General features: G+C 44.0%; 1 protein-coding gene across 1 annotated transcript in view; it reads left to right on the top strand.

Annotated features, from left to right (window-relative positions):
- ABCC5 (ATP binding cassette subfamily C member 5) overlaps positions 1-23,925 on the top strand; it is a 273,035-nt gene that overhangs the window by 56,008 nt on the left and 193,102 nt on the right. Inside the window, exons 7-8 of the mRNA XM_082249426.1 lie at positions 12,264-12,437; positions 19,998-20,145. Coding sequence (XP_082105552.1) covers positions 12,264-12,437; positions 19,998-20,145 — 322 coding nt within the window. The remainder of the gene's footprint in view (positions 1-12,263; positions 12,438-19,997; positions 20,146-23,925) is intronic.

Raw genomic sequence — 23,925 nt, 5'->3', positions numbered from 1 at the left:
ACCACCTTCGGGTTATGTTACCTCCGCAGGAGCAGGACTAGACAGGAAATTAAAAAGCTCTGGCCACACCCTAGGGGCAGTCCCAGAGGGTATATCCTCTCTCTCTCTGCCTCAGCAAATCAGTTATTTTCTGTCTAGTTAGGAGTAAGGACCTAGACACCTTGCTGGGATCTTAGGTCCTGGCAAGAATTTTTTCTTAAAGGTTTTTTTAGCTTTTTTCTCCAGTGTTCCTGTGAGATCTTCAAGCAAGAAAGCTGAACTGGGCGACGGGCTGGATGTTGAGATCCGGTGGTCACCCCAGTTCAGCCTACGAGAGCGTGCAGGCCATAGCTCCGCGCTGGGTCGGCCGCGACAAAGTCCCATTAAAGGACTGTCCACGCGAGTTAAACGTCTCGCCGAAACGCCAAAGACCATGAGTCACGGCGTCCGTATCGGTCGACAGCCCTCCCGCCCCGGTGGAGAGGGGTACTGTCAGGAGTTGGTGCCCGCCTGGTTCCGGTATGGTGAGTAGTATGTTCCCCCTTTTTCCCTGACGGGTTTTGTGGTGAACGCGGGCCCCTCTCTGTATGGTAAGATAGAGTCCTTTCTATCCTATAACATGTCACAAATCCTCCTACTTTGAGTGTGATTTATGTGTGCAAAAGCCAGGAGGCTTGGCTTGGGAGCTAACAATCTATTGTATACATGTTTTAAAGATGTAATCTGTGGCATTCTGGGAATCTTATGGGTTAAGTATAAGCTACCTACCAGTCAGAAGCCACGGACATGTAGACTGCCTTCCAAATCAGATCTCCAGCTATTAGCAGGCTTCCCGAACGGCCACGCGGTCCGCCAGGGCCGGTACCGCCAACCACGCCATATCCCCATGCAGAGAGAGTGTTGTGTGCCCTGCAGCACACCGCTATTCAGTTTAGGCCGCCGCCATTTTTTTTTTTGCTGGATCGCACGAGCCGCCATTTTGGCGTAGCCTCGTGTCTCCAGCATGGGGGCGGCCATGTTTGAGGTGATCCTACACCTCGTGGAGCTTGGGGGAGGCGCCGGAAGGCGTGCAGAGGGGCGGAGCCGCCTCCTTTCTTCCTGGGCAGCCAGCCAAAAGACTTCCTGTTTGTCAAGACAGCGCTGTAAGCTGTTGCAGTTTAACTCTGAGCATCAAGTGGTGAGCCTGGGGGTCTATCTCTCTCTCTCTCGATCGATAGGGATCCCTAAGCAGGTAACACTAAGGGGCTTTTTTGTGGCGCTGGGGGTCAGAAAAGAAAAAAAAAAAAAAAAAAGTTTTTTTCTTTACTTTGAATTATATTATCCAGGAAGTAACTGGAGTTATTATGGACCCTGCCACACATATTCCCCCACCTGTTTCCCTCGAGGGGGCCTCGGGACCCGCCGGTGCACAGAGTATAGGGTCATTTACAGCAATTTTGGAGTCTATGGTGGCTCGGGTGGAGGCGGCCTGTCAGGGACGGGGGTCAAGGAAGCGACCCCCGCCTACCCCTATACCATCTGACACCTCTGACTCAGATTCAGAGATGGTCACGGCAGTTGCAGGTTCCTCTGCAAGGGCTGTTATCCCAGGTAAAGCCCCCTCAGACAGTGAGGAGGACGCTTCTTCTCTTGCTATAATTCAGGAAGAAGCATTGGTGGACGCACTAGTTGTGGCAGTGCAAGAAACCTTAAAACTTGAGGCTTTACCGGCAGAGGCAACTGAAACAGAGAGGCCTTTTGGGACTAATAAGCCCATCAAGACGGCGAAGGCTTTTCCTGTACCTAAATGTTTTGGTAATCAGATTAAAGGAGAATGGGAGCATTCTAAACGTACCTTTACTATTTCCAAGCGTATTGCTAGACGCTATCCGTTTGAGGAATCCATCATTAAGAAATGGACGGTACCACCAGTCGTGGATCCGCCTATTTCCAGGCTGAATAAAGCCACGGTTATTCCAGTGGAGGACACTTCGTCCTTTAAGGATCCGGTGGATCGAAAGATAGAAGCAGAGTCCCGCACTATCTTTTCTCTGATAGGGTCAGCATTTAGACCAGTAATCGTTATTGGTCTAGTTTCCCAGACACTTACGGAATGGGCGAAAATGGTACGCCAAGATCTTAGGGGAAAAGATATTCCCCAGGAGACATCTGTTTTGATGGAACAGATCATACAAGGGCTACGGTTTATCTGTGACGCAGCCTTGGACACTACTCCCCTATTAGGGCATGCATCTAAGTTAGCAGTGATCCTCAGACGTGTGCTGTGGTTAAAATGCTGGTCAGCTGACCTAGGTTCCAAAAAGACCTTGACCAATCTCCCCTTTCAGGGGAATCGTCTATTTGGAGCCAACCTAGATGAAATCATTAAGGATGCCACTGGGGGCAAGAGCACTTTTTTGCCACAGGCTGCAAAAGCTAAGGGACCTCGCAACAAGCGAGGACCTTTCTTTACCGCCCATAAAGGGCGCCCGGCTGGTACTAGCGGGAAAGGCAAGACTCCTCCAGGAGGGTTCAAGAAGGGGACCAACCCAGCCAAACCCGAAGCAAAGGAGTACACAGCCTGAAGGTGCGCCCCCACCCGGTTTCAGGGTGGGGGGACGTTTTCACCGGTATTCAGGACATTAGATCAAGCATCAACCACTACTACCGGTGCGATTCTTCCCTTCCAACATTTAAGTACCACAGGAAGCGGTAGTTACCGTTCCCTGAAAATATCTTTTCCTTTACCTTTTCCTAAGATTAGTCCCGATACCTCACAGGAATCGGATCTGGTTGACCAGATAGGCCAAGTAGCCTCTAGTCGGGTGACTTCGGTCCCTGAGGTTCAACCAGAAAAGATCACCTTTCCTGATAACTATCAGGTATCTGATAAATGTGTGGGAACAGAAAACGACCAGACTTTCTCGGATGGTCGGGGCCAGATAGCTCTAGGGACGCCTGGTTCAGATCCAATCAGCGCCAGTGGTCCTAGAAATTCTAGGCTGGCCTCCTCAAGCCGGCCTGGCCGACTTGGACATGTTAGTCGCAGACGTTCCGTGGGAACTTCGTCTCAGGGAGTGTCTGTGGTCTCAAGGACCAATTTACCTTCGTGCTTTACAGTCGCTGGTTTTAATGGCCTGGCCATTGAGACCCAAGTACTGAAGGACAGAGGTTTGTCTACTTCAGTCATTCCTACCCTTATTAAAGCAAGGAAAGCGACTTCCAGCAAAGTCTATTATCACACATGGAAGACTTATATTGCGTGGTGCGAATCTTTAGGATTTCCTCCACGTACCTATTCGGTGACTCGAATATTGGCCTTTTTGCAACAAGGGGTTGAGCAGAAGCTAGCCTTGAGCACCATCAAGGGTCAAGTTTCAGCATTAGCAATCTTCTTTCAGAAGCCTTTAGCTACCAAATCCTTGGTGCGGAATTTCATCCAGGGGGTGCGGCACCTGGCTCCTCCAGTCCGCGCGCCCTTACCGCCCTGGGATCTTAATTTGGTTTTGTCGGTTCTACAGAAACCTCCCTTTGAAAACATCAGGGAGATTCCCTTGCTTACTCTATCCCAGAAGGTGGCCTTCTTGGTGGCTATTACTTCTGCTCGCAGGGTGTCAGAACTGGCTGCATTATCATGCCAGTCACCATACCTAGTGATTCATAGGGATAAGGTAGTACTTCATCCTAAGCCATCTTTTCTTCCCAAGGTGGTTTCAGATTTTCATCTGAATGAAGATATTGTACTACCTTCCTTGTGTCCTCAGCCCAAGCATCATCGGGAACATGCGTTGCATTCCTTAGATGTGGTTCGGGCAATCAGGGTATACCTGAAAGCTACGGAATCATTCCGTAAGACGGATTCACTTTTTGTGATCACGGATGGCCCCAGAAAGGGTTTGCCTGCATCTGCCGCGACCATTGCCAAATGGATTAGACAAACGGTGGTACAGGCTTATTCTATTAAGGGTCAGAGTCCTCCGTTCCCTGTTAGGGCGCACTCCACTCGAGCGCTCAGTACTTCCTGGGCCTTTCGCCATCAGGCGTCAGTGGTCCAGGTATGTAAGGCGGCCACCTGGTCGTCGGTACATACCTTTACAAAATTCTATAAAATTGATGTGACGGCATCGGCGGATGCCTCATTTGGCCGCAAGGTTTTGCAGGCCGCAATTTGAGGAGACCGGTGGTCTACCTCGAGGGTTTTTTTCTGTTTGAAAAAAAAAAAAAAAAAATTGTTTTTCTCTTTTTTTGGTTGAGTCTCATCATTAAGGATGAGCATTGTAAACTTCTAGTTGGCACCGGTTGGGCCTTCTAGATTGGGATTTGATTTCCATTTTCCCACCCCTCAGTTGTGATACTGCTCTGGGACGTCCCGAAGGTGGTGTATCACCGAGGACAACGTCTGTCGATGAGCGCTAGAGAAAAATGGATTTTTGTAAAATCTTACCGTAAAATCCTTTTCTCTTAGCTCATCGACAGACGTAGTCCCCGCCCCTCTGTTTTGGAGTTGGGTTGGGTTAAATTCTCTAAGCACTGCTTTTTCACATAACTGATTTGCTGAGGCAGAGAGAGAGAGGATATACCCTCTGGGACTGCCCCTAGGGTGTGGCCAGAGCTTTTTAATTTCCTGTCTAGTCCTGCTCCTGCGGAGGTAACATAACCCGAAGGTGGTGTATCACCGAGGACTACGTCTGTCGATGAGCTAAGAGAAAAGGATTTTACGGTAAGATTTTACAAAAATCCATTTTTCTCTATCATTCATCGACAGACGCAGCTCCATCTAGTCAGAGACTATAGGAGTATGCTCCTCCCTATCTGGAATAGGCACTAGGCAGGAAAAAAGCTTAACCACACCTATGGGTAAATCATTCAGGTCTTCTGGGGGTTCCAAGAAGCCGTGGTCAGGGGAAAGAAAATATTGGCTAATCTGGACCTGCAGACAAGTCCTTGTCTGCATGAAGGGGCGCCCTCACCCGATTCTGGGGTGGGGGGACATCTTTGTTTCTTTCTGGAACCCTGGACCTCCTTGATTCAGGACGAATGGGTTCACAAACTGATCCGATCTGGGTACAAGATCGAATTCAGGTCTCACCCGTCTGACAGGTTCTTTCCGTCCAATCTTCGACTATCCCCAGTCCGTTTAAGGGACTTGGGAGGGGCGGTACACGATTTGCTGTCGCAAGGAGTGATTGTACCGGTTCCTCTTCAGGAATGTTTTCAAGGGTTTTATTCAAACCTCTTCACTGTGCCCAGGAAGGAAGGCAAGTTGTGTCCCATCCAGGAACTCAAGGCCCTGGCCCTGGAATCCATCCGCACGGTAGTGGCGTCGCTGCACCAGGGAGACTTCTTAGCCTCCATAGATATCTAGGACGCATATCCACACATCCCTATTTACACTGGACACCAGCGGTTTCTTTGCTTTGCGGCCTCAGAGGAGCATTATCAATTTGTGGCGTTACACTTTGGTCTCGCCTCAGCCCCCAGAGTGTTAACCAAGGTCTAAGCACCGGTATTGGCATTGCTGCACCAGTGGGGGATTGCGGTACTGGGGTACCTAGACTATCTCCTGTTGAGAGCGGACTTTCCTTCGGTCTTGTTGGGGGATCTGACGGTCACTGTCAGAACTCTGCAGGATTTCGGTTGGAACATCAATTTCAAGAAATCCGTGCTGACACCTGTCTTGAGACTGGATTATCTGGGCTTGACTCTAGATTCAGCCTTGGACAAGGTGTTTCTTCCCCTGGACAAGCTGCAAAAGTTGCAGGAGGCCATTTGGTGGTTGTTGGCCAACAATCTGGCCTTTTTAAAGTTTGCATGTGGGCCTTGGGTCTGATGGTATCAACCTTCGAGGCAGTTCCGTTTGCTCAGTTCCATACCAGTCCTTTGCAAAGGGAGATTCATGTCAAATGGAACAAGAATCCCAAGTCCTTAGGCTCTTTGATTTGATGAATCCACAAAACTAAGTCTACTCTGTTGTGCCAGATTCAGTCTCCAGCACTTTGCCAGGGCAAGTCCTTCCTTCTGTTTTGGACGGTGGTGACCATGGACGCCAGCCTATCAGGCTGGGGCAGGGTGCTGGGGAAGCTCTGTGCCCAGGGTACCTGGAGGATAGATTTGAAACTACGATAAATGTTTTAGAGCTCGGAGCAATAAAGCTTTGTCTGAGCCATTGGACGACTGCAAGATTGTCTGGTTCGAATTCAATCAGACAACGCCACGGCTGGGGCTTACATCAATCACCAGGGGGGCACCAAGAGTGTCTTGGCAGCCATAGAGGTGGCCGAGATGCTGGCATGGGCGGAAACATTTATTCCAGCCCTCTCTGCTGTACACATTCCAGGTGTGGAGAACTGGCAAGCGAATTACCTGAGTCGTCAGGTGTTGGAATCAAGGGGGAGTGGTCCCTGCACCCGGAGTCGTTTCATCTCCTGTGTGTTCGGTGGGGGACTCCCATGGTTGATCTGTTTGCTTCTCGCCTCAACAAAAAGGTTCAGAGATTCATAGCCAGGTCTCAAGATCCTCTGGCCAATGCCGCAGACGCTCTGGTGGCTCCTTGGGGTCAGTATCGGCAAATGTATGCCTTTCCTCCCTTGAAACGCCCGCCGAGGCTTCTGCGCAAGATAGAGGCCTCTGCGCAAGATAGAGGCCTCTCTGGTCTTGGTACAAAGACTTAAGCCTTGTACACACGATCAGATTATCGTACGATCTTTCCTCTGATTTTTGTTGCATGCTAGTCTAATTTTGAAAGTGAAGAGGTTACTTTCATACGAAAATTCCCATACGACAGAATTCAACTTCAGAAGTGATGTCATGTGTTGAAAGATTTGTATGTGTTCTTCCGTTTCTGAGCATGCACAGTCTTGCTCTTACGATTTTTTTGGACAAAAACTCTACTAATTAAACTAAAATTGGATGTTGTGTTGATGAACGTTAAAAATTTATAGCCTGCACATCCAGATTTTGTCGTCCGAAAATTCGTAATCGGCTGTCGAAAGTGCCATACTAGCAATCCGAAAATCGGATGATCGTTCGTCGGACGAAATTTTACTTCCGATTTTAGGATCGTGTGTACGGGACTTTAGTAGGGTTGGTCGCCGATGCTCCTTGGAGAAAATTATATAAATAGTACTGCGCTCCTAGGATATAATAAAGGTAGATGTATAAAGTGCTCTGTGTTGTGGATGCCGAAGTGCATATAGTGCTTGTAAACCTTAAATCACACTGCAGTGCTATAATGTGTGACGATGTTCAGACTTCTAATAAAATATAGTCACATATTTCCATAAAGAAAATTACTTCTTAACATACAATTCGAATAAATAAATACATATACTGTGTGAGACGTGCGTGCCAGTATCCAAAACCAAAATTACAAAAAATTGTGACTTTCAATATTTGTGTACATTTTTAGCAAGAGTCCTTCTTGTAGTATATTAGAAAATTCTCCATGAGAGAATAAAGTCCCTGGGATGCTCTTCAACTGGTGACACCTCCTGTGTGCTTACTGCTCACCTCCATTGATAAACAGCGCTTGATTTACACGGTTTTTGTCAACCTGTTCAGTACTGGCAGCACCTGGGAGGCAACAATTCACCACATCTGTTTTTACCTTGATTCTGATGCGAGAGTCATCACTCTCTATTTTTATATTGGTGCTCCTTGGGGACTTCCCCTCAGGGAAGATCTATTGTCCAATCTTCCATCCTGCTTTACAGTTGCTGGCTTTAACGACATGGCTGTTGATAGCCAGGTGTTAAGGGATAGAGGTCTTTCTGACTTTGATTCCTACGCTATTGAAGGCTAGGAAGTCGACTCCTAGGACGCTATATCATCGTACGTGGAAATCATACATTTCATGGTGTAAATCACTGAGGGTGCTTGTTTTCGATAGCTAGGGTCTTGGCCTTAGGGCACTATCAAAGGCCAAGTGTCGGCTTTGGCTATATATTTCCAACGCCCGTTAACTATGCATACTTTTTTCGTACCTTTTTATACAGGGAGTGCGCTATATGGCTCCTCCGAGCAGGTCTCTGCTACCTCCGTGGGCCCTCATTTTGGTATTATCTGTTTTTCGAAAGCCTCCTTTTGAGAACATTTGGGAGATTTCTCTGCTTTCGTTGTCCAAGAAGGTTGCCTTATTAGTGGCTATCACTTCCGCTCGCAGAGTATCTGAACTGGCGGCGTTGTCCTGCCGCTCACCTTATCTGGTGATCCATAGGGATAAAGTAGTACTTCGACCTAATCAGTCCTTTCTTCCTAAGGTTGTTTCTGATTTTCATCTGAATGAGGACATTGTGTTGCCTTCACTCTGCCCTAAGCCCTACTTCTGAGTGAATGGTGTTTCTTCTATTCTAAACACTGCTTGCAACTAAACTGTTTGATAGCAGGGTGGGCCTGCAGGGTCAGCCCCCATAAGTGTGGTTAAGCTTTTTTTCCAGCCTAGTGCCTATTCCTCAAAAAAAGAAAGATAATTACTGCGCGTGCCTATTCCTGATAGGAGGAGCATAACCCGATAGTCTCTTACTAGATGAAGCTGCGTCTGTCGAACTTCAGAGAAAAGGATTTTACGGTAAGTTCTTACAAAAATCCAGTTACACACACACACACACACACACACACGCACACGTGTGTAAACACGCACACACGCACGTGTGTTTTTAATAAAATTCAAATATCATCAAAAAGTTAATTTATTTCAGTAATTCAATTCAAAGTGAAACTCCTATATTTTATATAGATGCGTTACACACAGTGATATATTTCAAGCATTTTTCTTTTTATTTGACGATGGCTTACAGCTAGTGAAAACCCAAAATTCAGTATCTCAGAAAATTGGAATATTACATCAGACTAATTTAAAAAGGCTTTTTTAGTACAGAAATGTTGGCTTATTGAAAACTATTTCTATGTACAGTATAGGATGCACTCAATACTTGGTTGGGGCTCATTTTGCATGAATTGATGCATCAATGCAGGGTGGCATGGAAGTGGTCAGCCTGTGCCGAAGCTGAGGTGTTTTGGAAGCCCAGGTTTCTTTGATAGTGGCCTTCAGCTCATCTGCATTGTTGGGTCTGGTGTCTCATCTTGCTCTTGACAATACCCAACAGATACTCTTTGGGGTTTAGGTCAGATGAGTTTGCTGGCCAATCAAGCAGTGATACCATGATCATTAAACCAGCTATTGGTGCTTTCAGCAGTGTAAGCAGGTGCCAAGTCCTGATGGAAAACAGAATCAACATCTCAATAAAGCTGGTTAGCTGAGGGCAGAATGAAGTGCTGTAGAATTTCCTGCTGGAGGGCTGCGCTGACTTTGGTCTTGAGAAAACACAGTGGACCAACACCAGCAGATGATATGGCTCTCCTAATCATCACTGACTGTGGAAACTTCACACTGAACCTTTTGCGACTTGGATTCTGTGCCTCTCCACTCTTCCTCCAGACCCTGGGACCTTGATTTCCAAATGAAATTCAAAATTTTCCACAGTCCGTGATATTTGGGGAGCTATGTCGTCTGCTGGTGTTGGTCCACTGTGTTTTATCAAGTCTGAAGTCAGCGCAGCCCTCTACCAGGTAATTCTAGAGCACTTTATGCTTCACTCTACTGATTAGCGTTATGGGGATGCTGGTTTCATTTTCCAGCAGGACTCTGCACCTGCCCACAATACCAAAAGTACCAATACCTGTTTTAATGATCATGGTATCACTGTGCTTGATTGGCCAGCAAACCTGTCTGAATATGTGGGGTATTGTAAAGAGGAAGATGAGACACTGGACCCAACAATGCAGACTAGCTGAAGGCTGCTATCAGAGAAACCTGGGCTTCATAACACCTCCGCAGTGCCACTGCTGATCACCTCCATGCCATTCTACGTTGATGCAGTAATTTACACAATAGGAGCCCTGACCAAGTATTGAGCATACTAATACTGTACATAGACATACGTTTACGTAAGCCAACTTTTCTGTGTTAAAAATCTTCTTTTTTTTTTTTTATTTGTTGTAATACAGTTTTTGGAAATACTGAATTTTGGGTTTTCCCTAGCTGTAAACCATAATTAAAATACAGAAATGCTTGAAATATATCACCATGTGTGTAATCTATATAAAATATAGATTTTACTTTTTGAATTGAATTACTGAATTTAACTTTGAGATTCTAATTTTATGAGATGCACCTCCTGTGTACACACAAACACACCTGTTGAAATGTCAGTTTTCTGTGAGACAAAGATAACTAATTTCAGAACTTTTTCCACCTCTAATGTGACCTATAAACTGTACAACTCAATTGAAAAACAAACTAAAATCTTTTAGGGGGGGGGGGTGAAAATAAAAACTAAAACAATGTGGGTTGCACAAGTGTGCACACCCTCTTATAACTGGGGATGTAGCTGTGTTCAGAATTAAGCAAATCTCATTCAAACTCATGTTAAATAGGAGTCAGTTCACACATACCATCATTTAAAGTGCCTTTGATTAACCCCAAATAAGGTTCAGCTGTTCTAGTAGGTCTTTCCTGACATTTTCTTGTATTCTACAGCAAAGTTATCAGTCAGGAGAAGGGTGCAAAAGAAATTCTAAGGCATTAGATATACCATGGAACACAATGAAGACAGTCATCAAGTGGAGAAAGTATGCACAATAGTGACCTTACCAAGAATTGATGAAAAGATGAGAAGAAAACTGGTCAGGGAGGCTGCCAAGAGGCCTTCAGCAACAAGGGAGCTCCAGGATCATCTGAAGTACTGACTGTGTGGTATATGTGACAACAATCTCCGGTATTCTTCATATGTCTGGTCTATGGGGTTTAGTGGCAAGATGGAAGCCTTTTCCATCCAAGCCTGGCTAAAGTTTGCAAAAACACAAATGAAGTCTCCCAAAAGCATGTGGAAAAATGTGCATGGTCAGTTAAAACCAAGGGTTAACTTTTTGGCCATAGTTCCAAAAGATGTGTTTGGCGCAAAAACACTGCACACCACCAAAAGAACACAATACACAGAGTGAAGAATGGTGGCAGCATCATGCTTTTTGGCTGTTTTTCTTCAGCTGGAACAGGGGCCTTCAGAAAGGTAGAGGGAGTTATGACCAGTTCTAAATACCAGTCAAAATTGGCACAAAACCTTCAGGCTTCTGCAAGAAAGCTGAACAAGACAACGACCCAAAGCATACATCCAAATCAACAAAGGAATGGCTTGATCAGAAGAAGAATAAAGTTTTTTGGAATGGCCCAGACCTGAATCCCATTGAAAATCTGTGGGGTGATCTGAAGAGAGATGTGCACAGGAGATGCCCTCGCAAAGTGACAGTTTTGGAGTGTTTTTGCAAAGAAGAGTGGGCAAATATTGCTCAAGTCAAGATGTGCCGTGCTGATAGACTCCTACCCAAAAAGACAGTGCTGTAATAAAATCAAAAGGTGCTTCAGCAAAGTATTAATTTAAGGGTGTGTACACTTATGCAACCATATTTCACTTTTTTTATTTTTACTTCCCTCCACCTAGAAGATTTCAGTTTAATGTGACCAAACTTTACAACTCAGTTGAACAGCAAAGGTGTAAAAAGTTCTAAAATGATTTATCCTTGTCTCTTTTTTTTTTACATCACAAACCGGACATTTTAACAGGGGGGGTGTGTAGACTTTTTTTTTTTTTCTTTTATACCCACTGTGTGTAATAAAAAATAAAATATATACATAGTATGTTCGATGCAGAAGGTTCTCGCTCATGCTCCTCTCTGCCCTTTCTTTACTTTGGGTTCATGGTCTTTAACCATCTTTATTTGCCAGTTTAGTAGGACTTATTAACCCCTATGCATCTGTCTGTAAAGTAATTTTTGGAGTGCCAAGATTGTACACTAGGCTGCACATGCATGGCTTGGTGTAAAATTTTTACAAATTTGCTAGCTGGCAGGTAAGATGGTTGTATTGCAGAAGAGACAACAGGTGGGGGAGATGAATCTTTCAAAGTTGGAGCTTTAAGAATCTGCAGCAGCTGTGCATAGTAACCAATCCACTCCTAACTTCAGTTTGTTCAGCTATGCTTTGAAAATGTTTGCTTGCTATGCACAGCTGCTCCAGACTGTCCAGTTTTGGTAAATTACCTTCAGTCTCTTCTGCCATTTTAAAACCTTACTGCTAGCAAATGTATTTTTTGTATGTCAAATACTCATACATTTTGATCATTTATTTTACAGTCGCTGTTTTTGTGAATTTTTTTTTTTTCCGTAAGCATTAGCATTATTTAAAGTTTGTTCTTTTTATTTATTTTTTTAAATGGAGTTAACATGAATACATATCTCATTGCAATTTACAGCTGATCAATGTTTGCTCCAGCGATGGGCAGCGGATGTTTGAAGCTGCAGCAGTTGGCAGTTTGTTGGCTGGAGGGCCCATTGTTGCAGTGCTTGGAATGGTTTACAATGTCTATGTTCTGGGTCCCACTGGATTTCTGGGCTCTGCAGTTTTCATCCTATTTTATCCAGCTATGGTAAGTGTTCCTTTTGTTTATTTTAAGGTAAAATTAAGGGTGTTGTCTTCTAGCTAAATTGATAGAAAACTTGGCTCTCAGGTTATGCAATTTCTAAAATGCAGAATTTATTTTTTAGTAAATTGCTGAATTTAGGCAAATAAAATTAAGTTTTTAAATTTGACATTCATTTAAAAAAGTGAATACACGGAGAACTTTTTTTTTTTTTATCATGATTCAGATGTTAATGCAGTGCACCAAATCTAAATGGGTTATGCAGTGAGATGCACATAAAGTCTTTACTCTCCCATCTAACAGGAACTAAGGCCAGTGTACGCCAGTCACATTGCCTTGAAAAAGTATTAATACCCCTTGAAATTTTCCACATTTTGTCATGTTGCATGGATGGAAAATGATAAATGGTTTTTAACATGTTTTTACAAATATCTGAAAAGTGTGGGGGCACATTTGTATTTAGCCCCCTTTACTCTACCCCTAACTAAAATCTAGAGGAACTAATTGCCTTCAGAAGTTACCTAATTAGTAAATATAGTCCACCTGTGTGTAATTTAATCTATGTATAAATGCAGCTGTTATGTGAAGCCTTCATAGGTTTATTAGAGGACCTTAGTGAACAAACCGCATCATGAAGGCCAAGGAACACACCAAACGGGTCAGGGATCAAGTTGTGGATAAGTTAAAAGTAGGGTTACCTTATAAAAAAAAATATCACAAGTTTTGAACATCTCACGGAGCACTGTTGAATCTATTATCTTAAAATGGAAAGAGTATGGCACAACAGAAATCCTGCCAAGACATGGCTGTCCACATAAACTGACAGGCCTGGCAAGGAGAGCATTAATCAGAGAAGCAGCCAAGAGGCCCATAATACCTCTGGAGGAGCTGCAGAGATCCACCGCTCAAGTGGTAGAATCTGTCCACAGGATAACTGTTGTGCACTCCACAAATCTGGCCCTTATGGAAGAGTGGCAAGAAGAGAGCCATTGTTGAAAGAAAGCCATAAAAAGTCCCATTTGCAGTCTGTGAGAAGTCATGTTGTGGACACAGCAAATGTAGAAGAAGGTGCTGTGGTCTGTTGAGTCCAAAATTGAAATTTTTGTCCTAAAAGCAAAATGCTATGTGTGGCGGAAAACTAACCTTGCACATCACCCTTAACATAACATCCCCACTGTGAAACGTGGTGGCAGCAGCATTATGTTGTGGGGATACTTTTCTTCAGCAGGAATAGAGAAGCTGGTCAGTTGATTGGAAGATGGATGGAGCCAAATTCATCTTGAAGAAAAAAAGAGGGGTGGGGGGTATGATACAAACTCAGAGGGGTGCCCATCAAAGGGCAGGCTCTATAAGAAACAAGCAGCGGTATGTGTCTTTAAATAACTTTTGATAAATTGATTAAAACAATAATATGCAAAGAATCACCACACCTTCACCGCAAATCAATAAAACAAGTATGACAAGGTTGTCAAATATGTAAAACAGATGCCCGGGCTCACATGCACACTTCCATTCACACCTTGTACTGAGCATCGGGGGATGGTAGGAAACCATGTTGGTGGGGAAAGACAACCCCCCTTCCCCTGTCTACAGCTAATGCAGATCAGTTTATGAAGCTGGTATACAAAATGAAAGTACTGAAAACACTGGAATGGCACAGCTCAATAAAGCATGAAGTGATCTTCACAGTAATGGTGAGTATCCACAGCGGTGGTGTGACACAGACCCAAAATAAAGCACAGGTTTTTGACTCAGCAGTTTCTCAAGGCAAGGTTTTCATAAAGGTAACGGCAAAAACGAAAGCACTGACATCTAGATTCGGCAATCAGCATGTGTGATAAGGGTGTATGCAAAGCACAGCAGTTCAGCAAGCAGCGTGTGGATAAAGCTGAAAGAGCAGGGGAGGAGGAGGAGTTTGAAGAAAACCTGTTGGCGTCTGCAAAAGACTTGAGACTGGGGTGGATGTTCACCTTCCAGCAGGAAAATTACCCTAAACATACAGCCAGAGCTACAATGGAAGCATATTCATGTGTTAGAATGGTCCAATCAAAGTCTAGACCGTAATCCAATTGAGCATCTGTGGCAAGACTTGAAAATTACTGTTTACAGATGCTCTGTCAAATCTAACAGAGCTTGAGCTATTTTGCAAAGAAAAATGGGCAAATATTTCACACTCTAGATTAGGGATCGACCGATTATTGGCAAAGCCGCTATATCGAGGGCCGATGTGCACTTTCCCCGATATATCAGAAGCGGCCCCGGAGGTTACCGATATTGCGGATATTTCAGGAAAGTGCTTGTACCGGAGTGATGCCTGCAGCTAGAGGCATCAACCTGGTACCGGTGTCCATAGCCGAGGGTCGGCTGTCTTGTAATGACAACCGATGCGGCTGAGAAGCCGCTCGGCTGTTATTACAAGGAGCCGGAGGGGACGCCCCCTTCCGCCGCTCGCCCAGGTCTCCCGTCCAACCGGGAGACCCTGGCAACCAGCCTGCACGGCCGTCGGAGACCCAATCAAAGCCGCATTCGGCTCTGATCGGGTCTCCATGCAAAAACCCGGATGTGATGTCATGACATCACTTCCAGATACTGGCGCCAGATTAAAAAAAAAATGAAAGCATTGAAAAATCCAAATTTGGTGTTTTTTGAATGCTTTAAAGTGCAGAGGGAGGCGTTTGGGGTCTTTTAGACTCCCAGATCCCTCCACAAGAAAAAAAAATGTTTTTAAATGTACATAAATATCGGCGCATATCCAATATTCATTGGCCAAAATATCGGTGTCGGCAACGAAAAACCGATATCGGTCGATCACTACTCTAGATATGCCAAGTTGGTAATGCAGCTGTAATTGCAGCAAAATGTGGTTCTACAGAGCATTGATTTAGGAGAGCTGAATACAAATGCATGTCACACTTTTCAGATATTTATTTGTAAAAAAAAAAATATGCAAACCATTTTATTATTTTCCCTGAACTTAATAATTTGCCACTTTGTTGGGTCTATCACATAAAATCCCAATAACATTCACAGTTTTGGTTGTAGCATGACACAATTTGGAAAATTTCAAGGGGTATGAATACTTTTTCAAGGCACTGTAGCATTTGGCTTTAAAGACGTTTATATCTTGGCTCACTGTTTCAATTTAAATATTCATTTGCCTAATTTGTTTGCCTTTAATAGGGCAGGGCAAGTGGTACAAAAGGTTATAACTGTGAGGGATGAGCTGATGGAAGTGTTAAGAATGGAGTTGGTAGTTGAAGGCATGATAGGCTTCCCTGAAGAGAGGAGTTTTCAGGGATCGCCTTAAGGCGGCAAGAGTTGGAGATAGCCAGACAGATTGAGGTAGAGCATTCCAGAGGATGAAAGGCGCTCTGGTTAAGTCCTGGAGACGAGCATGAGAGGAGATGACAACATGCACTTGAGAGCAGGAGGTCTTGGAAGGCGCAAAGGGGACAGCTTGGCTGATATTATGAAGACAGTTGGTGATAATACCACCTCATTTTTAGAGCTATTTAGTTTGAGGAAGTGGTGCGACATCCATGTTGATATGTCCGAAAGTAATGTGAGAGGAGACTGAAGGATTGTAATGAGAGGATACTGAAGAATTGAGGTGAGGAGTAGAGACAGATTTGGGTGTCATTGCGTAGAAGCTTTGAGAAGTTATCAATTGATCAAGAGAGGAGGTGTAGATGGAAAAGAGAAGGAGTTCGAGAACAGTGCCTTGAGGGGCCCCTCCAAAAAGAATGTGGAGAGGAGGTAACCGAGTTATAGGTAAAACACTGAAGGAGTGCTGTGATAGAACCAGGAAAGAGCAGAATCTTGGAGGTCAAGGGAGTGGAGTTTTCTGAGAAGGAGCAGGTGGTCAACAGTATCAAAGGCCACAGAGAGGTCTAGGTGGAGTATGGAGTAGTGGCCATTGGTTTTAGCAGTTAGTAAATCATAACTGAATTTTAGTAGGGCAGTTTCTGTGGATGGCTGCGAGCGAAAGCCAGATTGTAAGCATTCAATAAGTTTGTTCTCAGGGAGGTAGGAGCTCAGACTGTTTGTAGGCTAGGCATTCTTAAAGTTTAGAGGTGAATGGGAGCAAGGAAGTCTTAAGTTGTTCCAGTTGATGGGATCAAGTGAGGGTTTCCTAAGTATGGTGGGGATCTTTGCATGCCTTAGAGGGGAGAGGAAGGGCCAGTAGATAGGGAGAGATTGAAGATCTGGGGGAAATGTCCCCAGAGATTAGGTAAAAGAGGGTCAGGAAAGTAAGATGGGAGTAGGATGTATGAGTGCACATACATTACTGTCCTGACGTTTAGGTTGTCAAGTGGGTTAAGTATTTGCAGGAGGTGTGGGTGCAGTAATAGGGAAAGGGTAGGAGTGAAGGGGATATATAAGCTGTTGGGTGGAGAGGATTGGTAAAGAAAAGAAAATTTGAGGACAGAACCCTAATGTGAAAAGGAAGAGTTGAGGGAGCATATTGGAGGGAAAAGATTGGGATTCGGAATTCATAAGAAATTATTTGTAAGATGGTGATTTTGCTTGTAGTCTTTACAGAGCGGTGCAAAGTTGTATCTTCATACAACTTTAGGTAAACTGCCCTGTTGAAACTGCGTGAACACGTGTTCAAAAAACACTGACAAAATAAACACTGACAAAATACATGCTATCTGTGACTTGACCTCTGTGACTTCCCCATAAGCCGATCTAAATTTATAGGGAGATGGGGCAGGGAAGCATGTGTCAATCGATCTATTAGAAAGTGATGGGACACTTGAATGGCAGGGAAAAATGTAAAAAAAAAAAAAAAAAACAGGACAAAAGAATAAAAGGTAATTGATAACTAAAGGCAAAAGGAGGGAGAATCATCACCAAAAATATAGACCACTTTAAAGGATGTTGGCGCATTTCCCATAAAGCAATAGCAGGATCAGTCCTCAGTCATACATGGCATGGGGATTGTACACAAGGATGTTTTAAGCAGTCATTTACCATAAAGCAATAGCAGTGACCATTATCAATTATACAATGCCACTACTCACTCTGACAAGTTTAGGCCTGCCAAAGAGACTGGCTCAGCCATATCCTATGAAGGAGTAAGAGGTTGAATATGTCCTCAGTGAGTGCAGTAATCTCTTACCTTGGTAAGAGCCTCACACATCCTTGAATGGTCTTCCATTGTTTGAAGATTCAGCTGTCTAACGTCTGGAATCTTTACTAAAGCATCCTTGCCCTTATGGTAAGTAGCTCTCTGGTCTAAAAGCTAGACTCCACAGCTGTGCATGACATATATCAGTCATCGTAGGGGGACACCAGTAGACATACAGCCCTGGTGTGGATCTATGGGCATAAAGGTTCAAGTAAAGCTGACAGGTTAATTTTAAGGATCAGTGATCCTCGGGTTTTTACACTAGATGACCGGGGGATACAATGGAATAAATTCTCGCTGATTTAGGTTTACCCTCCAATACAACTTCTTCCGTGCTTGTTACTCAGGATTCCAGTGGAGGGAGGTGGAGGGAACACTAATGGTTTTGTGGCCATACCAGCTTGGGCCAGGAGAACTTATTTTGAACATGTCAGAAGATCTTTTGGTATTTTCCAGCTTGCTCAGTTCTTGTGCAAGGGCTGATTCTCCACCCTTTGCGGTTGCTGGCTTTACCACTTGGCTAGAGTTTTTTTAAAAGGTTTCTGATGCAATTGTTTTCATGCGCATGAGAGCCAGGAAGGCTGCCTCAAGCTAAGTTTTGCAGCAGGAGCTGTAAATTATGTGGCATTGTGAGAGGCTAGACCGTTTTCTTTCTTGGAAATATGCGGTGTGCCGGGTCTTGCTTCTTCTCCACTCTGCAGTTGATATGAAATTGACCTTGGCTACCATCAAGTACAAGATTTGGCCTTGGCAAGTGTTTACTTTAAAAAGCCAATTGCTACTCCTGTATATTGAGCATTTTCTTTGTTCAGGTCACCTTTATCCCCATTTGGATCTTAATTTGTGTTGTCTGTTACAGAGACCACCTTTTGAGCCGATTTGGGACATTCTGTTCTTTTTGACTAGGAAAGTGGTGGTTGTTTGGTTGCTATTACTTTAGCGGGCGGGGGATTCAGAATTGGTGGTTATTTCTTACAAGGAATGTTTGTTATTTCGCTCCCTTTTTGTTGGTCCTGGGAGGCAACATAGTGGTGATTCGGGATGTTGACACAATTTGAACTTGACTGCTGTAGTAATTTTCTTTTTCGTTTTTTTTTTTTTTATTTAGCCTATGGTTTGGGAAAGGCCCCACCATTTCCAGTGACAGTGCTTTCTACCAAGAGTATTGGTGCCTGCTGGGCTTTTTGTCACCATACTTCAGCGGCTTAGGTCTGTAAGGCTGCAACCTGGCTTTTTTTGATCACACTGAAGGATATAGGGGTTGCTAAGGATACTAATTTTGGCTGCAGTGTTTTGCAGGCTGCAGAATATTCTCCTTTTGGCCTGAAGAGGGTGTCTCCCCATTTGCATTGCTTTGGGACGTCCCAGATAGTCGTGATTTATAGTCTGCTTTGTGTTATGTAATGTACGATAAAGAAAACTGGATTTTGGTACATGTCTTTAAAATCTATTTCTTGGAGTACGTCATGGGGCACAGAGATTCCCTCCTCTGTATTGCTACAAACATGAGGTACTTCCTGTGTGGAAGGGATTATGTAGGGGAGGACTTCCTGCCTTTTGTTTACCAGTGTCAATTTGCCTATAGGTGGCAGCTAACCCAGATAGTCATTATTTATAGCCTGCTCTGTGTCCTGTGATGTACTCTAAGAAATAGATTTTACAGGGAAGTACAAAAATCCAGTGACCTACTTTATTACAGGTAAGTGATTTCACTAAAGCTGTAAAGATTTTTCCCTTAACGTTTTTCAGGACAGCACTTGAGAGAGTGGCTCCTTCCACTTGCCAACAGGAAACACCACTTCCACCAAACTTTAAAAGGAGGCTTCTCCCCACAGCTCATTTTTTTTGTTTGCTCCGGCTGAGGAACACCTAGTGGGGAGTCAGCTCTTAGGTGCTGTCCTGAGACAAGGCTTCCTGCTCCACCATACCTGTATTTTTTACATGAACTGGCTGTTGGGTGGGCTCCTTCTCCCTCTTCGATGCTCGGGGAGAGCCTGTTCTGCCCATGGAACCGCTCCTAGGCGGAGGCTGGTGTGGACATAAATATTTTTTTCTGGTCCCGCTCGCCGGTCTAGATGCGCAGGTGCCGCTGCCATCGTTTCAGTTGCTCAGTGGGGACTCGCCCGGCCAGAAGTGAGGTATCTGGCAAGGGCGGGACTCAGCATCCTTTCCGCCTAAAAAAGCGCAGAGGGAGACGGGAGGAGGAGCAGATCTGGTCCCGTTTTCCTGTTCTGGTCTGGCGCAACGGCACTATTGGAGTCCGGAACCGGCGTTCCTAGCCACATGTGGATGCTGCAAAACCACTATAGAGAGCACGATCACGTTTTTTTTTTTTTTTTTGCCAAACTTTAGCTTAATTGTTGCAACAATTCAAAGTACGATTTCCTTTTTTAGTTTTAAATATGTTAAATTCAATGGTTTCTGTTTTACAGATGTTTGTGTCCAGGCTTACAGCATATTTTAGACGGAAATGTGTGTCTGTCACGGATGAGCGTGTTCAAAAAATGAATGAAGTTCTAAATTACATCAAGTTTATAAAGATGTATGCTTGGGTGAAAGCATTCTCCCAAAGTGTTCAGAGTAAGTAATTTGTATGTGGCGAGGTTCAGGGTTTTAGGGTTCATACTTATTAGAATTAGATGATCCTTCATAAATTAACACTGCTAGTGTGCATTGTTCTCAGTATGGGTGCTCATAGAGTCATCACGGATTTTGCATGTATCTATATATTTGCAAGCATTTGTAGTAATGTGTAGCCAATAACCTGTTTTGTTTTATTTTGGGCACGACTGAAAAATAACAGCTACTACTGACGGACAAAAAGATATTAGTGAATTTATCCATAGTTACATAGTTAAGCCGCTTTCAAAAGGTTTTTTACCCTAATGCATTTTGCAGATCAACCTGACCTGTATCAAGAAGCTCACAAATTAACTGATATACTAGCAGGAAAAAACAAGTTAATAGTAATCACCATCTACTATAGAAGTCATTATTTATTTTGTTTATAGTTACACTTTAAAAGTCCTAACCACTTAACCTCCGGAAGATAAACCCCCCCCCCCCCTTCATGACCAGGCCATTTTTTCGCGATACGGCACTGCGCTACTTTAACTGACAATTGCGCTGTACCTGAACCCCACACTGTAGGGCTAACTTGTAATGTGGTATTTTTATTTATTTTTTTTTTTTTTTAATGAGTCCTGGATGCTACATGGGCTCTCCTCTCTACACTTTTTCCAGCACTTTGCATCATCCGCAGGGTGCTATACAAGTCCAGGGCTGTGGTCTTTCACTATTCAACCCAGTCCCCGAAGACCACTTCGGATATATGCCCACTGTAATGTGCAAAGTCTGGACCTATATATTTAGTCCAATGTCGTAGACTGGTAAGACAGGGTTACCCTGTCATTTTGACTGCTGCTGTTTTAAAAGAAAGTATGCTTGGAATGTTTTCACTCCGCAGTGCACACATTTCAAATTGGCACTAAAATGCAAACAATCAGTTTAGTCTCGGTTGGATGACCAGATGTTATTTCACACCACTGGTCACACACATTAACACCACTTCTAGCTAGAGCCCTTAGAAGGTACTTGGGTGCTTCCTCCCAACCTTTCGCTGCAAGAATTCGTTGGAAGACAGTCTACACCTGGACTTTTGCATACACTTTCCAGACACGCTTACCTGATCTCCACCACTATATTCAATGAGTACCCAATAGGGGAATACTCTGACTTGTAGATCAAGCAGAGACCAATTAAAAGGGAGCCAATTTGACAGGTAAACATTCGCTCTGCTAAAGGCCCGCTCAACCCTAGTTCTCAGAGTGACTATGAATTCTTTGCACTGGAGGAAAACCAATTTTAACATCAGTCTGGGCATTCAATTCTAGCAGTATTTCGAGGCACACAATAAGCAGCCTATTTGACTAAAGCAGAATTTTGCTGCATCTGTGTCACAATTTCTTGGACAGATTACGCCCTTACAACGGCCATCTTTGTCTGGGCCTCAAAAACACCTTGCCTCTTCTCCCACTCCTCAACTGGAATCTGGTCCCAATATGCCAGTCCTAAAGGCACAGATATAGAATAGGGTAAAGTATCTATTGGGGCAGTATTAGAGGAAGCTGTAGGATTTCTCTCCCCATTAGATTAAAGAGGGAACTCCCATGCAACATGCTTGCTGAAGAGTTTGCAAAGATGTTGGCTATTCCTATGGTTGACTCTGCAGTCTTGATCTCAGACACCCATTGAAATTGTTCCCACTTTCAATTCTGTAGATACACAATTTGACAAGCTTCTAAAAGCTTTCTTTAACCTGGCAGGCCCAGCCCTGCCACCAGTTCTAGCTGTATTTTCTGTTTGCCAAGCTGCACAACAAGAAGACTGCATAACCCACATTATGCTGTTTTTTAGGGCTGTACTGTTGAATCTTCTGCTCTTTTTTTGTGTGGATGCCCTCGAGCAGTCCTCAAGTACCCCCAATGGGTCATGTTTTGGGAGATTCCCTTAGATAAAATAGCTCTTAGCAATACCATTTCATTGATATTGATTTAAAGCAGCTGTGCAGTAAAGAAAAACCTGAAAAGATGGCCTGTGGGGGTTACTTGAGGACTGAGCTTGAGAATCGCTGCCCTAGAGCACGTCAGAACACATTTCCAGAATCTTGTGGCTAAAAGTTTGTACAACTGAACCTGCCTGCAAAAGGCTCCCCAAACATACGCTCTACTCTTCCAAGGAAGATGTAGTTTTGGAGAGAAGAACAGAATAGAGTTCAAAAGTCTGCCACCCTGTCATTTCCTTCTTTCAAATTGGCTTACAACTGCCTAAAGACAGACTTACAGAATGCCCTAAACCATCTCTTGTCCAAGGGAGTCATTGTGCCAGTACCAGCACAAGATAATTTCATAGTATTCTTTTCAAACCTCTAAACAGTACCAAATCCATATGGGGGTATCTGTCTTATTATGGACTTAAAATTCCTCAACAAATTCCTTCAAATTCCAAAGTTTTAAATGGAAGTTCAGTAGTTGAGACCAGGAACATTCTGGGCGTCTGTGGACATCCAAGATGCCTATTTGCATGTGTTAATTTACTTACCACATCATTGACTTTTACTCATTGCAGACAGCCACTTCCAGTTCGTCTCCCTGCCTTTTGGCCTATCCCCATAATGGTTGTTCTACCGTTGCTTCCCCCTCTCAGAACTTAGGGCATTGAAGTCAAGCTAAGCTATCTAGACTACCTGAACGATTCATGCAACTTTCAGCTCTTTCAAATTGTCCACAAGACAATTCAGCTGCTCCAGGCTTTTGACTGGGTGATGAATTCTACAAATCTGCTCTCCAGCCTTTGCTTAGCCTGGAATGGGTCTGATCCTGGACACATCCTAAGCAAAAGTCTTTCTTCCGGAGAATGCCTTGCACTCTGCCTAATTGTTGTCTTTTCTGTGGCTGTACCTTGTCGTCGCCCCATTCCATTCAAGAACTCTCCAACAAAACATTTTGTTAGGCTGAGGAGAAAGGGACACCCAATCCAGGTGCAGTCAGACAATGCCCCCGATATGGCATACTGTATATTAATCATCATAGTGGCATGAAGAGTCTGGCTTACTTGAAGGAAGCACACCAGATTCTGTCAAGCAATTTTTTGCGGTTCACATCCTAGGACTAGAAACCTGGATCTTACCTGCCACTGCTTGGTCTAATGGGAATGGGCCTTTTTATCCAGATGTTTTCAGTCTTACATGCCAAAAAATGATGGATTCCAGATTAGGACTTCCTAGAGTTCAAATGCAGCAATTGGCTATTTCTTGCCAGAACCAGGGATCCTCTAAGTCTGGTCTTGTATGCCTTAATCATCTCCTGGTCTCAGTTCAGGCTAATTTAGACCTTTCAAAGCTTCATTGAGAATTCTGCCTCGTCTGCTCCTCAGAAAAGAGCAAGAAAGGAAGACCATGATCTTATTTGCAAAAAACTGGCCCAGAAGAACCTGGTATTTTAGAAATGGTCTTCTAGCTGACAAACCCTGGCCTCTTCCCTTCCAATCAGGCCAGATCTGTGATCTCAAAGTTCTCTATTCCATTCACATGCTTCACAGTCTGATTTTAACAGCATGACTGTTGAAACTCAGGTCTTGAAGGATTTACGTATTTCTGAATTAATTCCTATGATGCTGATGGCAAGAAAACACACTTGCAGGAATTTGTCTTAAGCCCAAGACCATCCTTTCTTCCTAAGGTGATTTCAGTGTTCCATCTCAGTGGGGACATAGTTCTCCTATCCTTTTGCCTTGCTCCTTAGCATCCAAAGGAATGGCCTCTACATTGCCTTGTAGTCGGGGCCATTAGAGTATGCCTAC

The sequence above is a fragment of the Pelophylax lessonae genome, assembly GCF_965119305.1.
Source record: "Pelophylax lessonae genome assembly, chromosome: 3".
NCBI classification, from domain to species: domain Eukaryota; kingdom Metazoa; phylum Chordata; class Amphibia; order Anura; family Ranidae; genus Pelophylax; species Pelophylax lessonae.
The sequence above is the reverse complement of the archived record's forward strand: the minus strand, read 5'-3'. Positions and strand labels throughout refer to the sequence as shown.